At 42.5% G+C, this 24,973-nt stretch overlaps 1 protein-coding gene across 1 annotated transcript in view; it reads right to left on the reverse strand.

Moving 5' to 3' along the window:
- The window catches only part of yjefn3 (YjeF N-terminal domain containing 3), a gene marked incomplete at its 5' end in the record, with an annotated part of 45,934 nt that overhangs the window by 1,262 nt on the left and 19,699 nt on the right, over positions 1-24,973 (reverse strand). Inside the window, 3 exons of the mRNA XM_079221220.1 lie at positions 944-1,057; positions 5,113-5,223; positions 13,665-13,773. Of these exons, the coding sequence (XP_079077346.1) occupies positions 944-1,057; positions 5,113-5,223; positions 13,665-13,773 (334 nt within the window). The remainder of the gene's footprint in view (positions 1-943; positions 1,058-5,112; positions 5,224-13,664; positions 13,774-24,973) is intronic.

Raw genomic sequence — 24,973 nt, forward strand, 5'->3', positions numbered from 1 at the left:
AGGAGGAGGATTGCATTACCTTGGGACAGAGCCAGGATAACAGTTTCCTAAGCTAAACTACCCAGTTCGTTTCATATTTACCATAAAAACATATCCCCCTACAACAGATCGCATGATATCTTACATACATTTTTCGTGGGATTGTCCAGCAACATGAGCGATCTGCGTTCCTGTGTAAGTCCTGCTGTGCAGGATCTGTTCAAGCAATAAACCTTCTGGGTTAGGTTCATTAAAAGGTTGTGGTTTGGATTAAATAAGTATGTTTGTACTTCCTAGGTGAAAGTCCTGTGTTTGTTCACGCCGTCCTCCTTATGTGAACTTTGTTGCTCTTTTTACTAATGTCACCTGACTTCCTTAGAGGCATGCACTGGCTATCGATTACATGGGTTATTTAATGAATTATATTTAATTACCTTTCACAAGTTTAACCAGAATACAAGCACATCTCCTAAAATATTGACCTACCGTAAAAGTCAGGTTACAAGCCGCTACTACCTTCGGTCAGTGTCCGCGTTAGCTCCCCGCTGTAGCCAGCTAGCGCTCCTGCTAGTGCTCTTGCTAGCGCTCCTGCTAGCGCTTTTGCTAGCGCTGCGCTAGTTCCCCCACTAACTTCCGCTAGCTCCCCTACAACCACTAAAAGTAGCGGGACCAGCCCCGGCTCGACACCCGACTTGGGCAGAGGGGACGCGGGCAGTAGCAGCAGCGGGGAGCTAGCAGCAGCGCTAGTAGCTAGCGCTGCTGCTAGCTTGCTACAGCGGGACACTGACCGGAGGTAGGAGCGGCTTGTAACCCAACTTTTACGGTACTCTGCTAACCAAAGCAAGTAAATCAGCGCGTGCTTTCTAACTAAACGATTGCGTGTTAATCGGCGAGTCGGTCACATGTGACGTCGGCAAACAGCAACATCGCTGAAGGTGTGTCGTTCTGTTCAAATGCTGCTGACCTCTGTGGGGAGATAGGAGAGGGAAGGGATGTCCATCTTCTCACACTGAACTGTGAAGTCCTGGTGTAGACTTTGAGGGGAGCGTTGAGGGTGGTAGATGGTGGGCTCATATTCCTGTGAGTAACAACAGAGAAGAGGTGGGGGGGGTAGAGGAAAATAGAGGAAAGGTTACACATTATTGACACTACAATCTACGATTCCAGCCAACAGTGACAATGTGTTTGATACATTTGTCCTCCGGTTCTCGACAAGTGAAAATACCGATGACCACTGGTCTGACGTTGTGGTTTTCTACAGTCTGGCTCCTGAATGAATACTTCTCTTGTAAATTGGGAGCTGAGAGGAGTAGAAATCCAGACACCCGCCGTCTGAAAGGTCTGTGATGCTCAGCAGGAAGCACTGTGACCCATGACCTTGACATGGTCTCAAGGATAAATCCTCAAAGCTAGGAATCACTGTCAGTAGTGGGTTTAATCATGTAAGGGGTCTTATCTTTTCTCGAAAACATAGTCCTTGATAAATATCTACATAATGCATGTAAAGGGCCAGTTCACCCCAATTTTTTTTAAGAAGCAAATTTTAAAATGTTTCATCAACTGGGTGGAGGCAAATAAAGTTGACTATAGGCCATGCAAGGCTGTAAACCCAGAAGAAGAAGAAGAAGAAGAAGAAGAAGAAGAAGAAGAAGAAGAAGAAGAAGAAGAAGAAGAAGAAGAACCAATAACAAAATCTAACCATCGACGATAGAAAAATGGAGAGAGGTCTTCAGGAATTTCTTTAAATTAGGCAAAAAATTGTCTCTTTCATGTCAGCTACTATTGGTTACAATTCATGCTGTCCAGAGACGAAGACACACATTCAAGTGTTATGGGTATGTCCGGGAGGTCGCTGTCAACAAAAACAGCTTATCAGACATTTTTAGTGAAAAACACCACACGAAGGTATAAATAAATAAATAGAAACAGTTTCAAATGTGGCTGAGCTGAGGCTGCCCTACAAAGGAAGTGATCTGTTATGTCAGACAGACTGCTGCTTCCTTGGGGATCCTAAACCAATCAGACAGCCACAGACACTCATCACATGACGTCATCTCCGTCATGATCTCCACAAGGCGAGCAACCAGGCCCAATACGATCCACTGTGTGTGTCTGTGTGTGTGTGTGCGTCCCTCGGGGTTCGCCATGCCGTTAACCTCATCAACGCCATCTAACCGTGTGAAACTAAGGAAGGGCTCAGTGTCACTGAGCATGAGCAGAAATGAGGCGTGAGAGAGAAACAAGCAAAGGGTAACACAAACAAGGTTTTTCCCCCCCAAGTTATTGCTCACATCTGACAGCGGTACACTTCTTCTCCCTGAGGGATGAGGGTGTCAAGTAGTGTTTTCATACACAGACCATTAGGAATGGACGGATGAGGTCTGCAGCAGCACAGTCAAGTCTTTATCTGGTGAAACAACCATCATTTTGACATGTGACAAGACTTTAAATTGTTATATGTGATTTAAATTACAGTGGCTGCCTCTTCTAGTGATCATGTCTGTCCGGGTCAAATTGATCACTACAAGCGGAGGATTATTCTCACAAGTTGTTTTTCTTCTTCATTATTTCTCCTGCAGATCTCTATTAAATGTTTGTGAAATACATAGTTGGGTGGTAATGAAATGGACTTTGATTGACTGTTTCTAAACCCTTTTTAAATGACTGTACAACTTAAATGACTGCCCTGTGTTCTATTTAAATACACTAGAATTAAGCACAGTTCTGTATATGAAACACTGTTTTCTGTGGCTCAAATTATAATTAGGCTGGAGCTTAAAACCGTACATCAGTAGTGCAAGTAGAAAACCTGACCCACAGCTATAGGTGGTGCTTTCAGTGCATTTCTATATTGTTAACATGCCTGAACATAAACTAGGTTTCTCTGCTGAACTGGTGGCAGCATTTGAAAACATACATGATCATAAAATACAGTATCATGGCAATAAAGTAAAACAAAACATGTATGAAAAGACCCCCAAATGAACCTTCAAGCTGACCACATGGTTACTAAACGCAGTTACTTAAATATTATTTGTATAGGAATGATTCTGTCTGAAGCTTTTTGATCCACATAAGCGGTTTCCTTTGTAATTTTGTTTTGCTTTAAGGTTGAGTAAGAAGGAATTTGAATTTCATTCAATGCCAGTTCTAACTAACATCAAGCAGTGATGAGCAAAGGGCAGTGATCCAAACACAACATCATGTCCACTCGTTCAATATGAAAATACACCGGCACTAATGTGCATAAGACTTTTTTTTATGTACTCATCAAACATCAGCTTTGATCCATGAGTATCTGTGCCTTCCGGTATGCAACATTGTTTTGTAATTATTGGAAATAATCAAAGATGCATGACAATCACCGACACAAGCAGCCTTTGTGAACGCGGACGTCGTGAAGCGACGTGAGAAGCAAGTTGGCCCGTTAGCCTGCGGCTGATCATCCATTCCTCTGCTCTGTCTAATCACATTCACAGCTCAAGGCTGTGTGTGTGTGTGTGTGTGTGTGTGTGTGTGTGTGTGTGTCTCTCATGTATGCTGGCACGTCCCCCTGCTGACAGGGATCACGTCGCACCATGAAAAACATCCACTCTCTCTCTCTCTCACAGTCCAAAGTAAGTACTCGAGTTTCTGAAGTCAGAGCAGCGAGTCAGACATGTGTGGTCCCAGTCGGCCGACAGTCGCTTTGGAAAAAATAATAATAATAAAAGCGCACACATCTCAAGATGCAGTAAAAAATGTTTCCCGATTGGTGACCAAAAGCTGCAGGAAAAGAACCGGCGCAGACGGGGAAAACATTAGAAACAAAGACGTAAAATAGCGAACAAAAGATATATTTAGAAGACGGAATCGATGCCTAATTGTTTTTAATTTATGGGTAAGCTTCATTTCTGGAATGTCGGGGTAAAATATATATCTCCCTCGGAGCTGACCTCTAACCTCCTGTCCTTGGCCTCAAGGAGTAAAAAGAAGGAAGAGGGAGAAGCTCCACAGAGAGCCATCTAACATGGTTTTAATCAGAACTATCAATGCACAGTAAATCAAGCGTGTCAGACACATATGGTAAAGTGTATAGATGCATTCCGCTCGAAACCAAAGATCCCAAAAACACATATCCAATATTTCCCTTCCAATAAAGTCATAGACGTGGGCGGGACTACAGCGCCCGAGTACTGAGATGAACTGTGAGAAAGAGACTCTTTTTCTTCTCAGGTCGTGATCCGTGATGTGTTCAGAGGCGGACGAGTCCCGCGTCCAAAAACAATTAGTCTTGAAATGTCAAAATGTCAGTCAGCAAATCCTGGTCATGACATCACGTTGTGGCCGCCGAGCGTAAGAGGCAGACGGCTTTAACGAGAGTAACAAAAGCATGATATCATGAGCGTCTGAGTGGCCTTGCGGGGAGCGTAATGGGATAAGTGCTGCGAGGCGTTTACAGGAGCTGAAAGGAAACCGCGTAGAGCGCACAGGGCCCGTATAGGGGGTCCCCTGCTAGGCCTGAAGCATATCCAAATGACTCAGTCAGCACCAGACTGTGTTTTCTAATGGATTATTAGTAATGTGGTTGAATATAATAGCTGTTTTTGTGCACTGAAAAAGTTATTGTTGGTGTTGATGGATTACCTCACCTGCAATAAGTCGCTCCAAGAGACACGTACCAAGCAGGAAGAGGCACAAAGTGACCACAAGCAACAAAACAACGGCTATAAACAGACCTACAAAGAGATAAACACAGCTGCAAAGAGACTCACAAACAACTAAAGGCCCAAAACAACCACAAAGACCCATTGAGCAAATACAAATTGACACAAAATGACCACAAAGAGACAACAAGGACTACAAAATGACACAAAAGGACTAAAAATAGCCAGAAAAAAATGACAAAAAACTGCTGCAAAGATACCAAAGAGACTCACAATGCCTATAAAGACGTTTGGGCTTCGAAAAAAAAGACTACAAAGACCTGCAAAACTACAAAAAGACCACAACAGTTACTACAAAGAGACACAAAACAACAACAAAGAGAGGCTAAACAACTAGAATGTGTTCCTACTGTTTGTAGGAGAGGCATTGGGGCCCTTTGGGGGCCCATTGTCTCATAATCCACCCATGATTGTTGAGTTTACTTACATACATGCGCAGGTGTCGGGCACACACCAGGCCGATGGAGCCGTTTTGATCTGGACCACAGATCACCAGCACCGTGGGCTGCTTCTTTGCTAGAGAGCTGAGCGGGTAGGCCTGGTGGAGACACAGAAGGAGAGGCCGGCAGTTAGAAACGAGGGAAAGGAGAAGCATAAGAGAGACAGGGATACAAGAGACAGGGTTACTATAGAGATCAATCAAATCAAGAGGAACTGAAAGATGGCTATAAGCTTCCAGCAGAGGGAGGACCAAGTCACAAGTGCCAGGTCCTGAACTCATAATGCGCTCTTCACCAAGTGTAATGTCATTTTAACAATATGTTACATTAACAAAACGGATGAATGCTGTTTAAAATGTGAATTTTTGTATATTTTATATAACAAACAAACAGATGTGACTGAACTTGAAAAAAAGATGTGGGAAAGTAAGTGTCGACTTGCTGGGAATGAAGGGAAATTAAATTAAGCTTAGCACAAGTTCTCTTTGCACTCATTCATTCACAAATCTTCATTCTATATCCTTCTCCAATAACACATTTGTGAAAAATCACATTTAGTGTCAACATGTAATAACCGCTCTCCTCAGCTATCATCAACGTTATCACTCAGCGCCCGGTCCTGCTACTCAGCATCAGGACCCTCTTCTAATATATCCAATCGCCAAAGACTCTTCATTATTCATTTCAGCATGCATGCGTAATACATTATGATTTAACTTGAATGAAGTCTCTCCAGATTGAAATGGTTTTGTGGCACGTACTTTTTAACCTTTTGGCTTCGGCAAAGGCGTCAAAAAGCTCGAGTCCAATAAGTCACAAGTCATCTGTGTCGAGTATGAAGTCCTAAAAGTTGTGACTCAGCGCAGGTTATCCGATCTGAGCCTCTCCATCACGCTCAGAGTGACGGGCTGCAGCATTCCAGTCGTGCCGGACGAGGGTGGAAAAGGCACCGGCTACATTGTGTCCTCTGTCTCCCAGAAGAAGAAAAAAAAAGGTTCCAATCTCATTAAAATAATCCTGGCAACGCTGGGACAAAATACCAGTGTCCTAGCCGCGGGACGCTTCCGTGTGTGTAATACACTTTCCGTCTCGGCCCCGGCTGCAGCGAGCTGCTGGCAGCCGCCTGGCTTGCTGGCTGCATAATCCCTTGTAAATCACCGCGCACCTTCTTAAACGTGCCCGGTATTCGCCTGAGGAACTGTCAACCTGAGTGGCTAATTTTCCATCTGCAACACCTACCGAAGTGCTGAGTGTGCACGTGTGTGTGTGTGTGTGTGTGTGTGTGTGTGTGTGTGTGTGTGTACACTCAGTAATGATCATTACTGAAAGACCCAAAAAAAAGGTGTCTGCCTTCATTTCCCACAGATTCTTCAAAGCAATGAAGTTGTCCACTGAGAGTTTCTGCACTCTTATATTATACAAGAGGGGTTGTCCATCATTGTGAAGGTCACCGCACATTGTGAAGGTCACCGCATCTTCTCATCGAAGAAGAACTTGAACTGAGGAAGACTTCTGGAAATGCTGTCCAATTTGAACACGACTCGTGACATCAATTAATCCAATGAAGAGTCTACGAGTGCAGTTCCCTTCACAAGGCTTTTGGATCACAGCCTTTAAATGCAGGGCAGATGATGAGCTCCTCGTAATAAAGAAAAGATATTGCTGGCGTTTTATTTTTGGGGGGGTTTCTCATAACTTCACTGCACCCTGCAATTATTGTTATTATAATATGTTCAGTCATCCATAAATGTTTTATTGTACCCCGTAACTATTTTTAAATGATTATGGTGTATCAGTATTAGTATATAAGTGAATTGCAAAAATAATTACACTGTAATTTTCAGGTTGTCATATAAAGCTGTTATGTTATTCAAATTGGGACTCACTTCATTTGTTATCCTTGACCTCCAAAGTTTGTGGATAAGCTTGAAAATAGGCCGAAATTCTTCCATAAAATCCATTTAGCTCCGCTTCCACTAATGTTTTCAGTCCAGGAGAAAGTTCAAATGGAGAAATAGGCCATTACGCACATATTATAATTGGATATAACGAGACTCGGAGTGCATCGGCTGGAGCGGTGAATCCAGAAGGAGAGACAGCAGCCGTTACCTCCATCATAACAGCTCAGCTGAGAAATCATCACAGACTCAAAGAGATGGATGGGGGCCACGGGGTTGATGGCAATATTAGGAGAGAGGAGTGAGGGAGTGATTGAGAGGAAGAGAGAGACTGGAAGTGGACGACGGGACACTGTCTTTCATTTTCATATCTAATGAGACAGAAGCTCTTAGCGAGCTTCACACTGTGTAATCTGATGTTAATCCCACTGAGTTCATTTAAAGTGGCACCCTCTGTGGATATGTGGATGTATACGTATGTGTGTGTGTGTAATGTCGAGCACTCTGTTCTGCGCTGCTCCCCAGAGGGAAATTATTGCTAACTATAATTACTGCAACCAGCTATTAAAAGCGAGCTACCTCTGATAGTCTGTCCCCCACTGTGAACCCGCCCATGAAGGTGTTATTTGACTGAAATAAAACAGCTATAGATCAACGGAGCAGATGAGCAGACTTACAGCTGCACAAATCAATGTTTTTAATATTAGATTTACCAACAAATCGTCAGTCTGTGTGTCTTCACAATTTAAGCTTTTCACGTGTCACGTAACGCCATGCGGTTATGTTTAGGCCACAAAACTACTTGGTGGGGCTTAAAATATGTACGTAAACTATATAAATACACAAGTAAACCACGTAGAACAAGTACAGAAAACACGTCCCTTACAAACCTCCAAAAAATGATACATTTTGCTTTCTCCCAGGGGAAAGTCCTGTATTTGTTTGACCGATATCGACGGGTAAAAAGGACGACAAAAGAAAGCTAACGCTACTGCGTGTCTCCCTGGTCTGTGAATGGAAAACAACTTGATAACACATTAGCAATTACATCTTTATAAAGGTGATAAAAAATAAACATGTCAGTGTTGTGTTACAGCTTGTTCCACTCTCCCAAAGTGGAAGAAAAAAAAGCTAAATAATGCTTTAAAATGACCGAGGTTCCTCTTGCTCTTTCTGCCCTTCACACAAAAACTCCCATCAGTGGGTTTAATGACCTTTTTCCTCTAACTGTTAAAAGCCGTCTGGAGGATCAGCGATATCAATGCTGGAGCCGTTCCCCGCTGGTGAAGCCATTAGAGCCACACACTGTTGAAAGGGAAGCGGCTATAAAGGGAAGCCGGCCGGATCAATGCGGGCATCGGCGCTCTGATGTCTTCTGAAGCACTCGTCTAATCTTGTTTGGAGCAGAACCTTGATTCACTCTCACATGTATCCATCCCAACGCCTTGACTCTGATATCGAGCCTCCAGACGGACGACGGAAATAGAGAAAGCAACGAGCAGAAGAGGAGATGGAGAGCATCGCCAACAGGTTTCAGTCCCAAGGGTTCTTCGGCTCGCCTGTTTGTATTTTAAATGGAAGAAAAGGGGGAATTCCAAGGCACTCTTCAGGAATAGATACTGAATTCAGTAACTATATGTTATCATCCTATTTAAAAGAAACTACAGGTATGACCTCGTTCTGTGTTCCAGGGTGATATACAGGGCGACATTGCTTCCACTCTAATCGATTTCAATGGGGGAAGCTAATGTAGCTAATGTCATTTTACGTCGACAGGTGATGTGATACTTTAAGTGGAGTTCAATGAGAAAGTAAAAAAAAATAGCCGACGACGTTGTGCGATATTGAGAAGACATGGCGTATATGTAAAATGTATTTGTTAGTTCAGTGGGGTTGTATCAAATTCAAAACTATTATTCAGCCCAAATGCAAAAGATAGGCGGAGAGAGTAACGATACAGAGATGTTGAGGTCATTTTAAAGTTGTTAGACACAAAGGGAAGAAGGCCAGAGAAGAGGAGATAGGAGGCGACGAGGGAAGGAGCTCTGCAGAGGAGAGAAGAGCTGGTCCATGGCATTAGTCCCGCCTCTGGCACCGATTGGCTAACCGTCAGTTCTCTTATCGGTGGATTATTTGTTAAATGAGATTCACGTTTTTTGAATTCTGACGAATCAAAACACTCAAACTCACTCAAAAGTCAGTAGTGATGACAGCCCCCCTTCTTTCTAATATGAAGTTAAATATTTGTATACACTTTTTTACAGAATAATAGCACTGTTTTATATTAATATTCCCAAAAGGTTCAAACTTCCTGGGCAACGAATGACACGCTTTCACAGATTTGTTTGAGATAAACACGGATTTATGATTCCGTTTTAAGGTTAATAAACTTGTTGAAATGTATTCCAGCGTTTGAGATATTTATGATGTTTTTGATCTGGAGGTAGTTTCTACAAGTGCAGACAGATGGTTTGTTGCATCTGTTCAGCAGGTTTGTGTTTTTTTTTGTTTTTTTTAAACTGCTCCTCTGTTTGACGTTTTCTTAGTTTGCTGAGGACATGACAAGTCCGGCCAACAGAGACGTTCTCCATATTATCCATAGCACTAAAAAATAAGGAAATAATGAAAGGGAAAATGACATTTTTACAACTTAAAAACAAACTTTCATGAAGGTTAGGAGAGTGCAGGTTGTTCTGCTAGGACCTCCCTCCTGGTCACACTCACAGCTAAAAAATATGTCCGTCTTGATTGTAATAAGGTCTCCGAGGGAATACCCTCTTTGAAATAAATGTTATATGCACATGTTCTTTCACCTCCAATCAACCCGAAACACACACTGGGCCTGAGAAAACACGACCGGGGTCCTAGAATCACAAATAAACTCACATATGCAGAGAAAAAGTGCCTTTACTGTTTGTGTTAGAGGACCAAACTACCATCCAGGGGCTCCTGTGAGGTATAGAGTCATTTATTGATGTGTGTGGCAACAAAAAAAAATGTCTCCCGTCTCCACTCAGGTGTTGAAAAACCTCAGACTGACACAGAAACACACACACAGACAGTCTGGAGCTGCATGGTGGCTGTGGGCTGCTGCTGGAACAGGACAGGATTTACTTACAAAAGACCTATAATCTAGACGTGTAGGTGTGTGTGTGTGTGTGTGTGTGTGTGTGTGACTGAGCACATGCTTGTTTGTGTGGTATACTTGGAAGCCAGCAGCAGTAGGCCGGCAGTGAAACCAGCGAACTCAGACTGTCTGCATCTCCTTCGACTGTAATTTTCTTGAAATAGCAGTGATGTCATGTGAGCAGTAGCGTGCTGTGGGTTAGCGTCCAGGCCGTGTTTGTCTAGTAAGGCTATGCTGCGGGGGCCGCTGGTGGAGGGCCCGGCACGGGGCCAGCGGCGGCTGACGATAATAGAGGGGAAGTGGATGTGGTGGGTTTAATCACACGCTCCCAGGGGAGTCTCTGATGCTGCCACTCTGCCCGTCTCAGCTTCTCCTTCTCCTCTTTTCCATCGCACTTTCTTTAAATTTGTTTAAGTGCGTGTTATCTCACCTCGCAAGAACGGCTTTATTTGGTTTGAACAATATGCAGTTGTAGTGTTTAATAAGGATTCCTACACAATAGATGCATAACATTAACACCAACCATGAATGCATTAATGACTAACATGTCACCGTTAAACAAACGCCACTTAAACCCGCATTAATGGTATTTTTGTTTCTTGGCCACTTGGGGGCAGCGTAACGAGCTGCAAACACACTATGTGCTTATTATCACCCCATAAAGTTGATATGAAACACATGTTAGCAGAGCGTTGCTTACCGTAAAAGTCGAGTTACACGCCGCTACTACCTTCGGTCAGTGTCCCCTTTGCTCCCCGCTGTAGCCAGCTGGCGTTCATGCTAGTACCGCTAGCTCTCCGCTAACTTCTGCTAGCTCTCCGCTAGCTCCCCAACAACCACCGAAGGTAGCGTGACCAGCCCCGACTTGGGCAGTATCAGCAGCAGCGGGGAGCTAGTGGCTGCTAGCTTGCTACAGCGGGACACTGACCGGAGGTAGGAGCGGCTTGTAACCCGACTTTTACGGTATTTACACATCCAGCAGAATAAAAGAGCAACATTACAATGTATTTAGAATCACGTTTCATAACAACGTTTCTAGATCTTCTGTATGTCAATGTCATGTGTTTTAACTGCTCTTCGGGATTTTGGCTTTTTTTTATTACTTTTAATTATCATCATTTGGATTAAGATAAGTACGTTACTTTTGGTTACACGGACAACGCTGACCTTGATGATAAAGTATTTGTGATGGGTCAAAAACAAACGTAATCCAGGAGAAAACACGTTCCCTTTAAATTGCAATTGGCCAAGCAGTTTTGTAATATATGTATGTCATTGTTAGTAAACCAGGAAGCTCTGGTTTGGTCTCCACCTATTTCTGAGGGACATATCTGCCATTAAATGCTCCATTACTTCACTTCATCCGTCGTTTTAAAGCTTCTTTTTTTGTTTTCGCAGAAAACGTCTTCCTTTGGCAGCTGGATACCAGTTTGGTAAAGTGTAACATGAAAGGTGTCACTCCTAGTGATGAATCTACACAAATGTATGACCTGAATCTGAATCTCCTCTCAGCTTTACTGTGTTGGTTCTCTCTCACATCCCTCATCTATCCCGTCACATCTCCAAATGAATGCTAATGTCGCTCAATAACGGCTGGATGTGAAAATCGTCAACTTTTTGGTTACAAGTTTGCTATTTCACCATAAAAGGTTATAACATGTTAATGTTGTGTGCGGTAACATTATTGCAGCTTGAAAGAAAAAAAACGAAGAAATTGGAAAATTATGATATTTCTGATGTTACGGTATTTATTTGTATTGTCAAAAACAATGCTATTATGCGTATTATTATATATAGTTGAATGTCTCTCTTCCTTATTGCTTCTGAGGAGAGATATTAAAGCTGTTGCTAACATATTTATCGTTGTGTTTTATGTAACTTTTTGACTGTAAATCATTCATAGTTTGGTCTCTTCAGCCGTCCCTCTGGCAGCAGCGCACGGTTTCATGTGTCCTGCAGCTCAGACTCTTATTCATCGCGGCCTGTTGAAGAGCCCACTGAGGAAACCAGTGTGGCGTTAAAGCAAACCAGTGGTCTGGTCAAAGGGAACCACATGTGTTCCCAACAGACACACACACACACACACACTTGGCCTGACACAGTCCAGACCACAGCGGAGAGGAGCTGTGGTTGAGGAGCGCTGCCACAGAGTGAGCTCAGGTGCTCTGCCCCGAGGTGAGCCGCTCCAAATGTTTGGAGGTTAAAGTCACAGAAAGTTACAACATTTCCTCCACATACTAATCAGACATTTTAGTCAAATTAGGAAAGTGTGAGTAGCAGCAGCTGTGACTTTCTGCCCTCTTCTACTATCATGCTGGGCTTTGTCATGTACTGTGACAGAATGTGGAGCAGCTTTTCTCAAAAGACGTGGGATAAAGGGTGTGACCTTTACGAAGGACTCGCTGAGTGATACACACTGTTGGCTATTTAACTGATTCTGCACGGCAGCACGTTGGTCGAGGCCGCAGTTTGATTATATTTGACATTGAATTGGATGCTTCATGCAGAAAAGGACAGGATTTGAAGACAAAATTGCATGACTTTCTTGGATTTTACCATTTTTCTATTTGTCGATACTTACAGCTGTGAGATTTGTGAATTGACAGATGTGGTGAAAAGCTTTGTGGGTAATTTTCAAACGGTTATTAATGTTTTTTAGCTTAACTTTCCTGTTTTGTTTCAATACAAAGACAGAGCAGAGCTGTAGAGAAAATACATCTCTTCAATTCATGGAGAACATCACAAAATATATGCAAAAAAAACTATTGTTAGAGTAAACACTCTCTCTCACACACACACACACACACACACACACACACACACACACACACACACACACACACACACCACAGTAAATAGCAACTGCTGTGCAGTGTCACTGGTTTAATGGTCCAAAGATAAAAGCTTTGAGCGCATAACATTAAATTAAAACAGAGATTTATTTCACGATAAATGCTAAATCTGCAATAATAAAATGTCGGAATGATGTTATTTGTCTCTGCTTTTAGTTTGAGTGCAACCCTGTCGGCAGAAATGTTTTCAATATTTTTTTCTGCAGACCTCGGGATACGGTGAACGTTGACGTTACAGAATCAGAAACATATTTCATATCAGTGTCTTATCACGCATGCAGAAACGCACAATGCCACACGGTTAATGTTGTGAAACGTCTGGGATAAGGTGAGAAAAAAAGATCCTGGGTTGTGTTAAAATAATACTGGAAGGATGTAAAGCTAAAAAACGGTAAAAACAAGTGTACTTGTGTTACCTAACAAGGGTAAAAATCAACGTTTACCTTTCACACGGGACACAAACAGCGGTCTCCTGGGTGAAAGTCGTGCATTAGTTTGGCCCTTGTTATACACAACCTTAAACCACGGAACTTTCTCGTCACTTGCTCTGACCGAATGCAAAAATGTTTTCGACATTCACCGTAACCATGGTTTAAAGCAAGACAGACAGAAACAAAGACATGCGGGTGAACAACAAAGAAGAGCTGGGACACGAGTCAGACCTTAGTGATGGCGAGGGCGCACGCCTGACCCCAAATCTCTATCAGCTGCTGTTGTCCAAACCGGTAGTCCCTCAGCAGCTCTGTCTCGATGGCTGCTGCCTCCCCTTTGCTGCCGGACACAGAACGAGTCAAAGCATAGTGTTAGCAAGACGGGTATTATTCATCATCATCATCATCATCATCATCATCATCAATAAAAACATCATCAATAGGTGTTCAAGGAGAGAACCGTGTGGCTGTAATTGGCTGAATCGAGTTTGCCGAGATTTCACTTTTCTTTTTCTTCTTCTTTCTTTTATTAATGAGGACCGTATTGACGTTAGTTGACTTCAGCTTGTAATACTTTTTATTTTTATTTTACAGTGGACATTTGTTTGTTTTTTTAAATCCGGCTCGGCCCAAGTCTGCTGCGGTGGTTCAAGCCCGAGTTGGGCTTGGACAGAATCTATGTGGGCTCCCTGAAGGGCTGGCCTGTTTTTTTTTTGGGGCCTGGTCATAGCTCTAGCTGGTGAGATTCATTAAAAGGCTTCACACAGGAGTAATTAACCCAGCAGCAGAAATGCACTCAATTCAAAGTGCCTGCCGTGTGATTAAAATGTCCTGAATGTCCTGTACCAATGCAGCGCCACAACACACAGCCGGCATTTACACGGTCACGTTCCTCTTTTACGGGACACAAAAATGACACATAACTGAGCGGTTGAATGAAGAACTCAGTGACCTATGATGCACTAAAAAAAAGAAGGTATTTATACATTGCTTACATGCTTAAGAGGTTCTCACATGTCTGCTTAAGCAGCAAGTGCGGCTGCATGCAGGTTTTTAAGACGTCTACTCATAACGGGCATTAACAGCTTCAGGGAGGCACGGTCATGAAACTCAAAACAGAACATGTGGGTGACCTGAACTGTGGCCTTTACAGTCGCTGCATACAGATGACAGGTTGTGCCTGTTTGGCATCCACTATTCACATTTCATCAGTAGCGGTCATAGCTATTGTGTATGTATTGGTTACATTACAATTACGTTATTCTGACTGGTAGCAATCCTAAAGATTAAAGATTATCTTCAATTAATTCCTCACCAGTCAAGAACACCAATTTCATACCAGTGAAAACTTTTGTCGTGGATGTCTGTCACTTACAACTAGTCAACTTTTACCATTGACTTCTACTCAAACTCAATTGCAGATATCTACATTTACATTTCGATGTGTTATAATTGTCCACAATGTTATTTTCGACTACTTTCAACTCTAATGAATGATGCTCATTTCTCATCGCATGGCGTTTATGTGGTTTGCACTGACCACTAACTACCCGTTGGTGTCCGTGCGTCACATGACCAATATGAATAAGAAGGCGGAGCCTGTTTTTACAGAGATACAACTTGGAGATGACAACATTTGGGCAGACGCCCAAGTTGAAACTACTGCAGGGCCTGAGCTGAATGCAGCTTCCTCATTAACTCTTCATATCTCTTTTTTTAATAAGTTTTGGTGTGTAAATACCAGTTTAGATCTATGTATTTGTAACTTCATAGAGTGGCGACTGTATCATAGTGGACACTGGGAGTGTTTTGTCCCAAATAAACAGGGTGTAAGGTACACATATCCCCAAAACGTTAACATGTGCTGGGTCAAAAAATCAAACTAATGCAAGAATTATAAAAAAAAAAAGATCCTCATACTCCTTCAAACAACAAGCTCAAACAAGCAAATATTAAATAATAAACATTGGCAGGTTTAACTCGGCAACAGGCCAACATTAGTATGAATACCTGCATATCAAATACAATGCATAAAGGATGAGTCAAAAAAGTAGCATATTACAGAAATACAGGCAGGTTCAGTATATCAATCATACAAACTATCTCTCTGGTAGATGAAAATTGCAAGAAGCTTTAAATGCAGTTTCCAGATCTTTTCATATATATATATATATATATATATATATATATATATATATATATATATATATATATATATATATATATATATATATATAAATATACATATTAGTTTTTATAAATTGCCTACTCATTAAATGTAAAACGGGCTTGCCTCGTGTCTGTATGTGTGAACACAACGTGATGTGATTTCAGCATTAGTTATAATATTTGTAATCTAATCTTCCCACCTCTGGCTGCTCTCAGCATGGTGACAGTGTGACTAATGCTGCTTTATTAGAGCCTGCTGATGCTGCTTTTAGCATGGAGGTGTGTGTGTGTGCGTGCACACGCGTGTGTGCGTGTGTGTGTTTGTGTCCATTTTAAAACAGCACAGCAGTGGGCAGAAGAACAGGTTGAATGGAAATCATCAAGAAAGTCTTCATTGTTTCTTTGAGTCCATCCCTTTTACTCTACAGACACCTGGTGGTCATCCTCAGAACTGCAGCCGCTCGTTAAGAAAAACCTTCGTCTTAACTTTTTGAAACCTCTCAGAAAGATGTGAGACAGCTCCTCGGCAAGAGGAATGCTGCAGCAGCGGAAACAGCTGATTGTATATTAATGTGTCTCCCCTATTGATGTTCATTGATCAGACTGTTGCAGTCCAGCGAGAGCAGATGAGAGGGATCGATGCACAACATCAATGTCTGGTTTCAAATTAGCACTAACAGGGTCACTCTACTCCGCTAAAATCTTTACCTCTTTAAAGAGATCAGGAGCTCTTTGCGAGAGTGCGTGCGTGTGTGTGTGTGTGTGTGTGTGTGTGTGTGTGTGTGTGTGTGTGTGTGTATGTGATTTTCACACTGTGCTTTTACAAAGCCATGATGTGTTGACAAAGCCAGACACTGACGGCTTCATAATATTACATTTGCATACAGATAAATGGAAGTGTAAATAGAAGAATATCAATCTCTTGTGTAGTTATAATACTTTTATTATGCTACTGTCTCTCAATAGTTATTCAGCTCCAATTTCCAGGAAAAGTGTGTGTTTATACTGAACAATTACAGTGAAGGGCTGCATCTGTGTGTGTGTGTAAAAAAAAAAAAGTGCACATATGCATTAATTCCCTGTCTCTATTCTCTGAGGTGACGAGTGTGATTCATGCTGAGCCTGCGTGTGTTCCTGTTCTGTTCTTTTAATACGTATAGTTGTGTGTGTGTGTGTGTGTGTGTGTGTGTGTGTGTGTGTGTGTGTGTGTGTGTGTGTGTGTGTGTGTGTTTTGCAAGCCAGTGTATATCCAAGTGGGGTTTCTGGCATTTACCTGAGCCAGTGGAGCAGCAGCAGCTGTCACCCACGGCTCACCTCGGGGATGTTTCCTGAGTCACTGTGACAAGTTGATCTTTGGAAAGTTCACCTCGGTCCACAGGGTTCGCTCTGCGTTCCCTGCACCGGAGCTCCTCGCGGTTTTAATTGAGTCTAATTGATTTTTACACGGGGACTCTTTTGTGTACTGCCTTTAAAACAGAGAATGGAAATCCAATTAGTGTAAAAAGCCCAAATAAATGCTGAGCTGTTATGGGCTGGCGGAAGAACGCTGAGTTCCAGGACTGCTGCTATCACACTGCTGCTGAACGGGCACTTACTATTGATCCTCCACATCTCTGACAGAGCAAAGTGGCCGTGGGTGTACAGCTCAGCTGCTCCTGTTGGCCGAGAGGCTCCACCACAAGGGAGCAGCGTTCACACAGCGTTCAGAACACACTCAACACAGATGGCTGTTTCATGCACATACCGGGTGTGCTTTTTCTTTTTTCTTTCAATCACCAGCTCCTATCATAATTCTTAATATAACACGTTATCACCTAAAACTACTGATGTTAGCATTTCAGTGTGCAAGGACCGAGCTGAGAGCTTTAACACCAAACTGCTCCAACAGGAAAGCAGGTGCGCAGATACTTCCCTTGTTTTGTGTGTGTGTGTGTGTGTGTGTGTGTGTGTGTGTGTGTGTGTGTGTGTGTGTGTGTGTGTGTGTGTGTGTGTGCGTGTGTGTGTGTGTGAACGCAAGCATGTATAGGGGCAGCTAAAGAAAAAAAACAAGGCCTTATGAGCATTATGTTGCACCTGTGGCCACAGCTGTGCAGCAGCCAGCAGCCTCTCCCCCAGAGGGTGTGTGTAGGGTGTGTGTGTGTGTGTGTGTGTGTGTGTGTGAGTGTGTGAAGGGGTTGATTTCCCCGAGCTCCATGCAACGTGCTCCTGCAGTGTGTTACCTTCATTGTAGCGCTGCTCAACTGTGATCATAACCTGCTTATAATGAGTCTGTTTACCTTACATGAGATAAGATGAAATGAAACTGTAATGGGCCCTGAAGGGAAATGAGGGCAGTTAGCAAAGAGAGGAAGGCCATACAGAATGTGTTGTTCCTTTTTTTTTGTCATATATAATTTAAATAATGGATAGAGGTCATAAAAATATTACAATGCAAATGTAAACACATGAATAAATCATGCGTAGATGGAAATGCGACACGTAAATAAAAAATATACATCCTTCCTCATCAGCTCATGTCGTATGCAGAAACTGTAGCATGTATGTATGTATGCATGAATACAACGTATGAAGCTGGTAAATATAATGCAATGCAACAGCCCCAGTGACAGTAAAGTAGCACACACACACACACACACACACATGCTAAATTTACCCTTTAACGGCAGCCAACAAAGCCCTCGTGAACAATGTGTTACTGTATATAGTCTGCAGCTGTGAAGCATCCTCGTGTCAGATGAGAGATGAATTCTCTACTAAGCCAGATTTTCCGCCCCCTCCCTCTAAATTTGCCTCATTTCCACCTTTGCAGCTTGATCTGCTGGTGTGATAAGGAGTGTGATGAAAATAACTGAGAGTGAAATATTGCAGTCGACATCTTTCCAACCTCCCATTGTACACTTCTATGATGTGCTATGATCATAGGAGATCTATATTATGGCGTTAAGGCATATATAAACATACATATACACAGATATGTAATGTCTTGTTTTGTTTAAAATACAAAAGAACGCTCAACAAATAAGATCAAGAGGATATCGATGGCCTGCAAAATGATCCAGGAAAAGTGGGGAAAACCCTGATATCTGCACTTTTTTTTATTTACATTGTGTGTATTTTGTATTGGGTATCCTTAACAATCAGCATCATTCACAAAAAAAGTTCAACCTTTTAGATAGGAGGTTTTGCTCTTTGATATAAACATAAATATATAAGAAAACCCACATTGCTAACAACTATCTACTCGCGTGGTCGTTTCCCAGATCCAAACCTCCTTCCAGTTAGTCAAAACGTTCTTTGTATGGACTTTAAGGCCATTTTGCCGGGTTAGTACTCCTTTAAAGATGCATTATATAAAAGCGGGACACTGTTTGCCCAGTCAGCGCGCATGCTATATGCTCAAAGTCCGCAAAGTCACACATTTTCGGCGGCGGACATGGGCGGATGAAGACGTTTCGACACACAGATCAGAGCTGACCCCTTGGGGCCTCCGGGGCGGTGGGGAGAATGCATTGTCTGTAAGCTGCCCCCACTCACAGCAGGCCATGTGCGCCCAAACGCCCTGGAGAGGACAGAGAACATGAAAGCAGTGTGCAGAAGGTCCACAGCCCTTTTCTGGAGCCCACTCTGTGGCTGTCCTCTCTCCCATTATCTATCCATTGTAATACTCATTGATACTTCAGGCCTTTTTAACATAAATGAAGTGCTGCGTCAAAGAACATGTTGACATGGTGACATGCTGTATGTCTGTTCCTGTCCTCTCTACACTACTAATCTGTTACATTTACATAATTATTAACATCTATTTTGTCCCCTTTAATAGAACACGGTGATGACTCAGCCTGAATACGGGAAAGCTTCTTTGTTTTCTACAAGTGCTGCTCGAGTGGGTCAGTCGTCATGATTGAGTATGGCGGGCCTCTCTCTGGAATACATCCCTCAGCATACAGAGATTGATGTGTTTTAACATTTTTTATGAAGCGACAAAGAGCAATATCTGTAGAAAAACTTCTAAATTGATTCTACGAAAAACAATGTCTCTGTACGAAGTATAGTTTCAACTCTTATCTACACATGGATCATCTGTATCACCAGCTGAGCTCCCAGGAGACAACTTTGACAATTGAACACTTTGAACTGAACTTGGTCACTTTATCATTCACCTGGTGCAATATTACGTGTACTACGTTTAAGTACTTTTTTATATATACTTTTTATATTCAGTCTGTATACTAACATCATTCTCTACTGTTTTACTGCTTATTTTTATTTATTTATATTACTTGTTTCTATTTTATTATTCTTTTATTCACTTGTGAGCAATGCTGCTGTACTCCTGTAATTTCACACTGCCATATTAACATATGGAGTAGCTACTGGCCAGCTGCTACAGTATACCTCTAGAAAGGTAGGTCAGTCGAATACAGAGCTTCACCTCCCTGCTCCTTCACAGTCAAGATGGCGTTGAAAGACAACACACAAAAAATACTTTAATGGATAATAATTGATTAGGTATGGAATCTAATCTGCAGATGCTGCAGTTCAAAATTAGGCCAAACTTTTCATTGATGTCAGTTTTTAAAGCCAGAACAAAAGCCAAAATGTCGCGTGCAACAAATAGTTTTTAGCGTTGTGGCAAAATGACGAGAAGAGACGTCGATTTGAAGTTGCAACTCAGCGGGAAGTGTTTTAAAGGCAACATCCAACAACATCCAACAACATCCAACAAGTCCAATGAATTAGAAGCGTATTCTTATAGTGTGTATTCAGCGCTCCTAGATCACTTTCCACCAATCCGTCGGTTGCAACACAGACGAAGCCCATCCGGCTTTCCAAATATGGTGTGTTCTTTTGGTGTGTCCTTCAGGGCCCAGTTCACCGGAGAACTTGGCTTTACTTCGGTCGGGTCAAGATAACCTTTTGGCAGAACACACGATTCATGTACGGGAAATGTGTTTACTAAGTGTCATGACGCAGTCATTCTTCTTTCTACGAATTGCCAACTTCCTAATTTCTAGGAACTATTTGTTATAAAACCAGATGTGTTCATCATACCACGTCACATAATCTGTTTTCTTATGATTCCAAATGAGGTCTTCAAACTATGTTACATGATGATTTTCTTCAACATTGAAGCAGCTGTGGATCTCGACCGGCCGGTGAAGAGGAGCGAGGGAACAGCAGTAAATGGTTTTATAACGGTCAATAAAATGTTTGTTTTTTCAAAAAATGTGTACTCACTGCACGAGAGGTCCTTGAACATGCACTCATAAATGATCGCAGGAAATATTGCGTTGCTGGGTCCGGTGGTTTATGACCAGCTGCAGACAGACATCACAATCTTCAAAGATACTTTTTATCAGTGAAAGATGATTAAGTCAAATATGTTGAATTTCTAGCCACACATGTATTGGCACATTCTGTTTATGCACTTTTTTTGGGGGTTGGCTTATCTTATTTATCAAGCATTGCATGGCTGAATGATGAGTCACTCACTAATCTGTCAACGCATCAACAGAAGCTCCACTTTCTGTGTTTTTTTCCTATTGTGAGATGGAGTCTCCCACATCGTTTTTAGATCAAAGCAGTGGGCGTCCTCTTTTCACAATGTTTTCATTTTAGAAACGTTGATTGTGTCTTTTCATGCTCAACAAGGCCACAGCTATAACAGCTGTTGACTTGTTCTGCAGTGTACAGCTGCTGATTTAGTAAAGGTTTATGTTTAAAGTGTTGATGTATGGATAACTGTCTTTTCATTGAGTTTTTATCAGTTTTTGGTGAGTCTATTGTATTATAGGCGTAGGTAAAAACATCTTTCATTCAGCTATTTGACCTGCATCACATCCTGTGGTCCTAACATGCAGCCGGGAGACCCTGAAATATCCCTTCTGTCTCCTTCGTTCTCCTCACTAATGCTTTCTCTACACTTCTCTGTCCTTTGATCTCAAACTTTTCTGATCTCGCCTCACCGTTCACCTCAGCTTACCCTTTTTCCATTTCCTTTCCCCCACCTCGCTCCGCCGCTCTCGCCCTCCTATTCCTGCCGCCCTCCGTCTCTCGCCATCAACGCCGGCTCTGATGAAGGTTTTTGCAATTCACTGAACCAGAGTGATGGCAGAGGGAGTGACGGCAGACGGAGGGGTGACGGAGAGACACACACAGAGAAGGAGGAAAAGCGGAGGCTGAGGGAGATGACTCACCCCGGTTGATTTGATCTGATGTTGTGTGTTTTGCTTTTCTTGATTTACAAGGAAAGTCTTTAGAAGAAAACTGCAGAAGGTGAACGTCGCTTTTTACCACTATAAAAGCAGAGAGGAGGATGTGGATCTATTATTAGGCCTCACTTTCATCAGTGCCCTGGGGATAATCTCATTATGGACACTCAGCCTTGTTCCAGCTAAAAGGTTTTGGTCATCACGTTGGCCTCGTGCTGATAGACGGCCCTGCTCAGGTCCTGCAGGTCCTGCAGCTCGTACTATGTCGCCTAATGACTCCCTCGGCCATTAGAAGACTGTCAGTCGGCTTTCCCAGGTGTACGTGTGCGTGTGCGCAACTCATTTTACACGCGTCATCTCAGGACATCTTTCATCATCAGTCACGACTCCCGGAGCGTGCCTCCAGGAAGTCCTGCAGCATCCAGCTAAGAGACGATGTAAAGGGGGAAAAGCCGAGGGCGGCGTGGGAGGAGGGAGGGGGAGGGGCAACGTGAGAAATGCGCAATGGTTCAAATCTAAATAAAGTTTAGAGAACAGGGAGCTATATCCGTTCTGTACAAATGACTACGAGCAGGGAGCAACATGTTTATGTTGTTTATATGTTGTCTATTTTTTTTACTTTTTTAACTGTTTTTCCACTATTCACTTTATGTCAGACAGTAGAGAAATATAATTTCAGGTCTTCTGTATGTTTGCACAAATGGAAGAAGTGACAATTAAGCTGACTTTGACTTTGACTTTGATGTTCTATGATCCTGCACCAGCTAGTGAGCCTTTTCGGCAAGTGAACACAAGATTTTACTTGACTTGTTAAGCCCTAGGGTTCCCCAATCGGGGGACCTTTATATATCAGGAAAATCAAGAAAAAAATCATGGTATAAATCCCTCCCCCCCAAAAAAAAAAAACATGTTAGGTATCAAATTAAACATAAAAATCAGGGCTACAATAATATATAATCCCGATGTACAACCTCTAAACACAACTCAAACAATAAATAGGATTAGGGGTTAGGGTTAGGGCTTAAAGGGCTACCGCGTTGTACCCCAACCACCGATATGAAGCCGTGACATCTCCTCGTTTGACCTCTATGCGAGTGAGTCGGACTCACAGCGAGGTGTTTGTAGACCGCTGGAAGCTTCACGATCCGTATTATGCTCCCCTCTGCATAATTCGATGATGGGCAGGAGGATCAGGTGGTGGGAGTGTCTCATAAACAGCCTCAGCTGGCAGAGAGGAGCTGGCCTTGAGCCTCCATATGGTCCCGGTCTAACTGCCCAGCGTGAGCCCTGCATGCTGCTCAGTTCTGATCACATCAGGATGGCATGATTCACTTTGCTTCAAGTCTCCTTTGGCAATCATTTTTTAACTGGCTGTGGCTGTGTGTGTGTGTGTGTGTGTGTGTGTGTGTGTGTGTGTGTGTGTGTGTGTGTGTGTGTGTGTGTGTGTGTGTGTGTGGGCACATCCATAAGACTGTCTACAGGAGCATCATTCTTTCAATTCAGGCTTAATCAGTTTATCCGTCTGCTCATGTTCCTCATATCCGGTACGACGAGACAGACATTCTTTAGACAATCCCAATGAGCGGCTCCGGTGATTTGCTCTCATAACTCATAACTCATTTCTACCCCCCCAGCCCCTCCCAGACACCACTATGCACCAGTGGAAAACAGGACCATGGATCACATTTAGGCCTCAGGTGTTGGTGGTGTTCTCTTCTCCGCGCTATATTTCCTGTGAGTGTGTGTGTTCTCGTGAGCTAAAAATGTCCATCCATAGTCAGGTCCACTTATCCCTGATGCATAAGTATCACCCACACACAGATGCACAAGACATACCCCCCCCCCGCCCCCCCGGCGGTCTTGATCCTTCCACCCAGTTATCCAGAATATCCATTAATAACCTCGGCCTCTGCTTTAAACCCGGATCCTTCCGTTTGAGGCCCGGGGCGTCCAGCAGCAGTAAATGTGAGGCGTGTGTTGTCACATCCGATCCCTTCCCACTGAGCCGGGGTCTTGTCCTCCAGGTACGGAGGCAGAGCAGAATGGCTAATGCAATATATATAAAGGCCGCTGGCCCGGACATGTCCGAGTGATGACCTATCTGTGTTACTGAGTGAGCTGAAGTTTAATAACAATGTATCGGTTGCTTTGTGCTTTAGGAGGGACAGAACGATTTAGAGTTATTTGAATCTGTCTTTTTACCGACTGTATATATATATATATATATATATATATATATATATATATATATATATATATATATATATATATATATATATATATATAAAAATCCACTTAATAGCCAAGACTGCCTGCATTCACACACATCATCAACAAATGTCCACATCTGTCTCCAGCTTTTCATATCAATATAAAAATCCCATATTGTTCCTCGCAGCAGCAGCTGATGGTTCATCTGAAAGGTGACCTCATCAGTGTGCCCCTTATGGACCGCCCCGGTGCCATAGCAACAACGCCTCGGAGTCTCATGAAGCTGGAAGAAGGAAGAATAGTCACATGTTCCTGTATGTATCCAGACATTATTTATCAAAAAAGTCAGTCTGTACACATTTAGTAAAAGCATCAATCGTCAACTATACAATATCGTCGCAATGTTGATATTAAGCTATTTTGTCAAAGATATTATGATATTTCATTTCTCCATATGGCCCAGCCCCCTAGACATTAAAACATGTCCAGCTGATTTAGTTTTTTTTTTTTTTCAAAACCGCCACTCAATGCTTGTTTGTGAACGTGCTCATCAGTCACACAATAAACGGGACAAATGCAGTTTGTCTCGTAAAAACTAAATAAATAAAAAATAATACATAACAGCATAACAACCAACTATACATACAATCAGACAGGGACATACAAAACGGACAGAAATCAGACAGAAATCATCATCCCCCATATTGAAGCTACTGCAACAATTATATATTAATGAATGTTGTGCACTTTGGCCCTCAGGGTCCCTTGGAACCCAAAGTTACAACCTCTCATTCTTACCACCATTTTATTTTCAGTCTATACAGGCCACTTGTCGAATGTCCGAATGTCACCCCCAAGAAAGATTATGTTCAACATGGCAGCTCGCTACAGAATTGCTTGTATAAACTTAAAAGAAAATGATTCAAAGAAAGAAAGAAAGAAAGGGAA

Source organism: Taurulus bubalis (genome assembly GCF_910589615.1).
Source record: "Taurulus bubalis genome assembly, chromosome: 7".
Lineage (NCBI taxonomy): Eukaryota > Metazoa > Chordata > Actinopteri > Perciformes > Cottidae > Taurulus > Taurulus bubalis.